The sequence below is a fragment of the Salvia splendens genome, unplaced genomic scaffold (assembly GCF_004379255.2).
Source record: "Salvia splendens isolate huo1 unplaced genomic scaffold, SspV2 ctg125, whole genome shotgun sequence".
NCBI lineage: Eukaryota > Viridiplantae > Streptophyta > Magnoliopsida > Lamiales > Lamiaceae > Salvia > Salvia splendens.
In genome coordinates this window covers 7093-13899 of record NW_024598766.1, presented here as the reverse complement: position 1 = coordinate 13899, position 6807 = coordinate 7093, and the positions used below count along the sequence as shown (strand labels likewise).

The 6807-nt window shown below is 32.2% G+C and overlaps 1 protein-coding gene across 1 annotated transcript; it reads right to left on the bottom strand.

Moving 5' to 3' along the window:
* Positions 1–3462: 3462 nt before the first annotated feature.
* Positions 3463–4968, bottom strand: LOC121789060 (cyclin-U4-1-like). The gene is made up of 2 exons (XM_042187594.1): positions 4317–4968; positions 3463–3799 (listed from the first exon to the last, which is right to left on the bottom strand). The coding sequence occupies exons 1-2, from the start codon at positions 4649–4651 to the stop codon at positions 3514–3516; spliced, it is 621 nt and encodes a 206-aa protein (XP_042043528.1). The 5' UTR covers positions 4652–4968; the 3' UTR covers positions 3463–3513.
* Positions 4969–6807: the final 1839 nt, after the last annotated feature.

The following is a 6807-nucleotide window of genomic DNA, read 5'->3' as shown; positions in this document are numbered from 1 at the left end:
TTGTTTCTATAAATAAGAGGTTGTAAACATGTAGTAATAAACAATAAACAATAAAAATATAATGAAAAATAAGCAATATCGAACTCATCCTTGCGCTCTCGTATAAAATCGAGACTCGTGAGCCTCCTTCGCCAGATTACAAGATCCATCTCCAGGCTGAAATGCTCTCGAAGCTTGAAACCATCCATGTCTAGTATGTTAACGTCACTGATCACAATACCGAATCCATTCTTACGCTCGCATAGCAATTCGAGACTCGAGAGCCTTTCTCGACAGATTATTAGAGATTTTGCAAATTGCAAAGCGGTCATCCATATCAATTATCATCAGCTATACCAGAATTTATAGGCGAAAAGAAGTTTAAAGAAGTATAGAAAATTAATGGCGTAAACGTGTGGGAAGAAGAAGAGGCTGGTAATTCATGGAGTTTTTGAAAAGGAAAAACTGGCTCTCTCTCTCTCAATAAACGTGATGTAATACTACAGTATTTATTTGCATCCATTAACTCCCTTAAATTCATTAACAAAGAATAATTTTAATTTCGATGAGTCTAGATGTAGAATGCGTGACAATTTTTCCAGTGTCGACAACCACACCAATGATATCTGCAAAAAATATGAAGGTAAGAATCGGGGACAAAAAAAGTGTAAAGTAAAGTTAAAGATGCTAAACTCACCAAAAAGGGGTTCATCACATACATTACCAATCTGCGTAATCTCCTCAAATGACTTCAAATTTAAAAGCATTTTTGGAAATTGAGGCTCATTAACTTCAATCATTTGTGTGCTTGAAATCATCTTAATGTGGTATGCATGATTTGTAACTGGATTGCGAGGCCGATTTTGCCACACGAGAAAATTGTGTATACGAAATATACCCCCTTCCTTAATTAGTGCACCAAACCTTGCATGTAGAATTCGTGGAATAGTTGCTTGAATCCTTGTGCCCTGAACACAAAAAAGTCCATAGGTAATGGTTTCATATGACTTGCAAAAACATATCTAAAAAGCACGAAACAACATACCATTCGATCGTGAAGCACACATTCTAAGCTCAGGATATTGGTTTTGTCTCTAGGAGCGGTAACTTCATAGACATGGATACAACGGACTTTGATAATCGAATTAGTTTTCGTTAGTTGTAGATCATCGAGCAAGGTGTGGAATGGTTCCATGGTATCAACCTTGCTACTCGTGGTAAGAACAAAAAGATGAAGCTTGAGCTGTATAAGGAAAATAGGTGTGTGTGGATAGATCAAATCATCTAATGTCATATTTATAGGGCAAAATATGAAGCTACTACACGTGAGTACGGTGGTTAGGATATTAATATTAAGTTTTCTCCCCACATCTCCTCTTCTTCTCACTGATAACCGAGGCATTATGAGCATGAAATAAATATAACAAATTTAATAACGTTATTATGTACATTAAATACACCCACAAAAGATTTATGTAATCCATCAACTCCTTATAATTTGTAAGTAGACTAACTCACAATATAATTTTGAAACATTGATCCTCTCGAATACTTTTCATAATTAATAGCAAGTTGTTATATTTGCATATGGATTAGATACGGATACTACAATTTGTTTAATCCTTATATTCTCTAACTTTTCATTAATATGCTATAAAAAATTTAATAAACGTTATTATGTACATTAAATACACACATAAAAGCTTTATGTAATTCATCAACTCCTTATAATTAGTAAGTAAACTAACACACAATATAATTTTGAAACATTGATCATCCCGAATTTTTTTCATAATTAATAGCAAGTTGTTATATTTGCATATGGATTAGATACGGATACTACGATTGGTTTAATCCGTATATTCTCTAACTTTTCATTAATCTGCTGGAATCAAATCGTCAAAGTCCCGATACGTTATGTACATCAAATACAATTAAGATAATTGACGGTTTCAATTTAATCATTTCATTTTAATTAGTGAAACAACCACCGGTAGAAAAATATTTAGTGTCACATTCAATGCTGGATGACCTCAATTGTACATTAAATACAATTAAGATAGTTGACTATTTCAATTTAATCATTTCATTTTAATTAGTGAAACAGCCACCGGTAGAAAAATATTTAGTGTCATATTCAATGCTGGATGGCCTCAATTCTATTCAATGCTGGATAACCTCTTGTTTTCTTCACCCGGCTCCTCTTATGCTCATTCCGTGCCGGATAACTGAGCCATCGGGAGCATGAAATAAATATAAAAAATTTAATAAACTATTATGGACCAAAATTTTTAATTCCCAAAATGCCCCCACAACTCAACTTTTATATATGTATAGATGCCACTACGGCATCATCCATTATTACATAGTTACAAAATATTAATTTCATAGTTTACACTTACTGCATAAAATAAGTCTAATAAATCTTCCATATCGTGAAATCTAGATAGTTGATCACCATAATATAAAGCCATAAAGGCTCTAGTTTGACATTAGTTTTGATACAATATTATATTATATTTGTTTTATTCCCTATATATTTGAATACTCCGTAACCGTATTTGTGCATTGGATAATCAAATTAAATAAAGCCTAACTGAGCCAACTGAAAATAATAAACGATTAATAATAAATTGAGAATTGAATTTTAACAATCAGATTTCGTGTTCTTTTAAATCAGACCTTCCGTGATATTTTTTCATGAAATAATTTATCCTTGTTGGACGTTTTTCCTTAAAAAAATTTTCTCACTATACCAAATCATAGTAGTATTTCCTTAGTTAATAATGATTAGTCAAATTGTTTCATCTATATAGTGATACGGATACCAAAATATTATCTTTTCTTAATTAATTTGAATTAGTCAAATATGTTAGTTAACTTATTTCCATCACAAGAACAACGTATTCAATTACTTCCATCACACAAACAAAATATTTCCATCTCGCATACAATAAAGTTTCATCATAATTCATACATAGCAAATCGTCAAAATCGGCTAAAATCATAATCCTCCAAAAAAACCCATTAAATCAAAATCGGCAAGTTCATAATCCTCCAAAGATACCATCAAAATCTCAAACAAAACACTTTACAAAATAATTTTGTAGCAATGAAAAGTAGTAAATGACATTTAAAATTGGTCAATAAGTACAAACAAATAGAAATATTTTATATACAAAGTTGGTAAATTTTCACCATTTAAATGAGTTTCAAAAGATATAAATTAATTGGAAAAGAATAAAATTGGTGAACTCTAGCCATCAATCAGCCTTTGGAGTGTCAAAGTTTTTGGGAGAATAGAAGTACACAAGAAACATCAATTGAGCTAAATTAGCAACAATGTGAACAAGAAACAACCCAACTGTACATTCCAATGGGGTCTAATAACCAATATATTCCAGAAACATCCACTTTCACAACAACATAACAGTGACAACATAACCAAAATACAGTGAAATGGGCATTCAATGGCAGCAAAAATGACTTGATTAAACTATAACTAACCTCTAACCTAAGCTACAGTAATAAACCTTAAACAGCAAGCTGCTGTTGTTGCTGTTGATGGGATGCTTCATCTTCATTAAAACACAAATGAAGTAGCTTTGATGACCTTGCGGTGTACAGAGATGATTCGTCGGCAATGCTGAGCTCAGGCTGCATCACCATCTCCCTCTGGAGGTAGGAGCAATATGCGTGGAAAGTTGATGGAGTTACATTCAAATGGAATCCCAAACCAAACAGGAAATCCAGTTCTAGGAAGTTCATCTCTGTTGTGCTGATCCCTCCGACTTTAGCATAATATGCATTGTTGTAATACCTGAAAAGCCCCATGAAATGTGAGAGATCAGAGGTGGATTGGATCATCAATTCATCACATCAGTTTATTCATTGTTTAATTTCAGTAGCTTTCAGTTATCAATGTTGGATTTAGACACCTCACCACTCTGCAATTTTGTGGCTCTCAATCTTTCAAGATCACCAAAAATAAGAGTAATTAATTGTATTGGTTTTTAAATTAGGAAATTATGAGGATGGATGTGGTAGCTGGACCTAAGTTGTTATCACAGGGATTAAGACACAGGTTGTTGAGATAATTAATCAAATCAAGTAATTAATTAGAAAGCAAAAGCTTAACCACAAGCAATCATAATTCATAAACAATCCCCTCATGATTAACAGAACACAGATTTCAATTTTCAATTCTCAACCCACGGTTTACAAATTCAAATCTCCAGAATTCTAAATCATTTCCGCTTTTAACTAAAATAAAAAAAAGTTTCGAATGTGATGATCCAAAATTAGGGCAAAAGAGGTGAAGGAGAGGAATTACTGACATGTCGTCCATGAATTTGGCGGAGAGCATGACGCTGGTGATGAGCAATCGGTGGACGTTGAAGGAATTGAGGGAGAGAGCGGGCTGGCGCTGCGCGAAGCGATCGAGGTAGACGTAGGCGACAATGTAGCAGGAGGAGCTGCAGTTGGCGTACTTGAAAATCCTCTGGAGATATGTCTCGATCGAAATCGTCGGCCTCGTGAGGCCGTGGAAGACTGAGATCTTCTGCGCCTCGAACGAAGGATTGAGATCGTTCGACTCCGCCGCGCGCTGAAGGAGAGATGAGAGGAAACTGATCAGCTTCGGCATCACATTTGAGCTCTCTAGCTCCGCCATTTCCTCTCTCTCTCTCTCTCTCTCTCTCTCTCTCTCTCTTTCTCTGTTTGATTACAGAGATACACACACATATAAGAGCTGCCTTTTTTACTTATTTTTCCATATTTTTAATTTTAAAAATTAAATAAAAAGATCAGCTCCTCCAACAAACTGAATGCTGGTCGTTAGTTTGGCTGGTAATGTGGAATGACTTAGGATTCTAGTTCTTCAATTTTTCTTAGGTATCTTTTCCAAATTTAAAGATTGGTACATAGGTATTAAAATACTAAAGTTTTTAATGTTAATATTGTTATGTTATAAATTAATAATTTGTTAAGAAAATATGTGGGAGTAATTTTTAAATTATGAATCATATTCACTAATGATAGTAATAAATATCTGTAATATAATAGTAATCAGATTTATTATTGCATTATTTAGCATTGTTATTATTGTAGTATTATTAAAAAATAATTAAGAAAATCTTATTGTAATTATTCAAGATATAGATTCATGATAAAAAAAATTAATAATATAAGACTATTACTATGGTCATGATTAGTAAACTATTGAGCATATTCTAATGTAATTTTAAAATCACTTATTTAATTGTAATAGTAACTATTATTTTATCGATTAATACTATGAATTTCGTTTAGAACACGAAATGGGAGGGCTCGGTTATGTGTTCACACTTGGTTTGTGTTTTGTGATAATATTGTATCTTAAATTTTGCACTTAACTTGTGGATACTATGGTGTTCCACCACTTTTTGTTCATAGAAAAAATATGAATATTTAAAAAATGAAAGATTTCTTTTTTTTAAGAAAAAAAAGAGGGAAAATGGGATAACATGCAAACAGATCTTAATCATATGGTGAGGAAAAAGGTGAATTATACAGCAATATAAGCACATAGTATAATCCATGTGATTAATTTGATTTTTGAATGAATGGGACAATGAGAGCTGGGCCCCACCACATCTCTTCATGTGTGATTATTCTTATTGATAAGAAGTAGGGGTGTGCATTCGGGTTTCGGTTCGGTTTTTTGTCAAAACCGAACCAAAACCGAATTTAGTTCAAAATCCAAACCGAACCGAACCCGAAAAACCGAAAAATCGAAACCGAAAAACCAAAAACCGAACTTAAAAAACCGAAAAACCCGAACAAGACCGAAAAAACCGAAAAACCCGAAAAAATAAATATAATATTAATATATATATGTGGTAATTTATTTTATTTTATATATACTAATAGAATATTTTATATATAATATAAAATTAATAATACATATAATATATATATAATATAGTAGAATTTATTAAAAGAATATATACTATATATTATATATAATATAATATATTAAATTAATATAATATATATATATAATTCGGTTATTCGGTTTTTTTCTTCGCCCGAACCGAACCGAACCGAAAAATCGAAATTTTTGTATTTTCAAAACCGAACCGAACCGAAAAACCGAAATAACCGAACCGAATTTCAAAATTTCGGTTCGGTTCGGTTCGGTTCAGATATTCGGTTTCTGGTTTTTTTGCTCACACCTAATAAGAAGGTATTCAAATCAGTTTCACAATATTTATTCATTTACTCATCTCTTAGTATTATTTTACAAAGAAATTGCTCCATCCGTTTTATAAAAATAGCAACTATTTTTATTTTAGGCCGTTCTTTAAAAATAGAAATTTTAGAATTTTTCTATTTTATGACATGGACCCCACAATCCACTAACTCTACTTTCACTACTTTTTCTCTACCTTTCTCTTATTTTACTCATTTTTCTTTTCATCTCTCTTAGAGCATCTCCAATGGTAATAGGTCAGCCATAGGCTAGCCACAAACTCCTCATGCCACATCATCAGCACTAAAAACTCCTCCTGCCACATCATCAGGACAAGCAACTGGACAAACAATAAGCTAGCAATAGGCTAGTCACAATAAATAAAATTATAAAAAACAAATAATTAACAATCACACAAAATACGGAATTAAATTTACGACACAGATACGGGAAAATTCAATAATAATATTTAAATTTAAAAAAATACATAAATTAAAAAAATTACATTAATTAAAAAAAATCTAACGACGTGCAGTCCTCCGCACCCACAACTCTTCAATTAAATCCTTTTGGAGTCGAATATGAGCATCCACTTG

Coding starts and splice junctions, on each gene's coding strand:
- LOC121789060 (XM_042187594.1), bottom strand. CDS start 4,651: ATGGCGGAGCTAGAGAGCTCAAATGTGATGCCGAAGCTGATCAGTTTC. Junction 3,800..4,316: donor GCCAAATTCATGGACGACAT/GTCAGTAATTCC, acceptor GGGGCTTTTCAG/GTATTACAACAATGCATATT.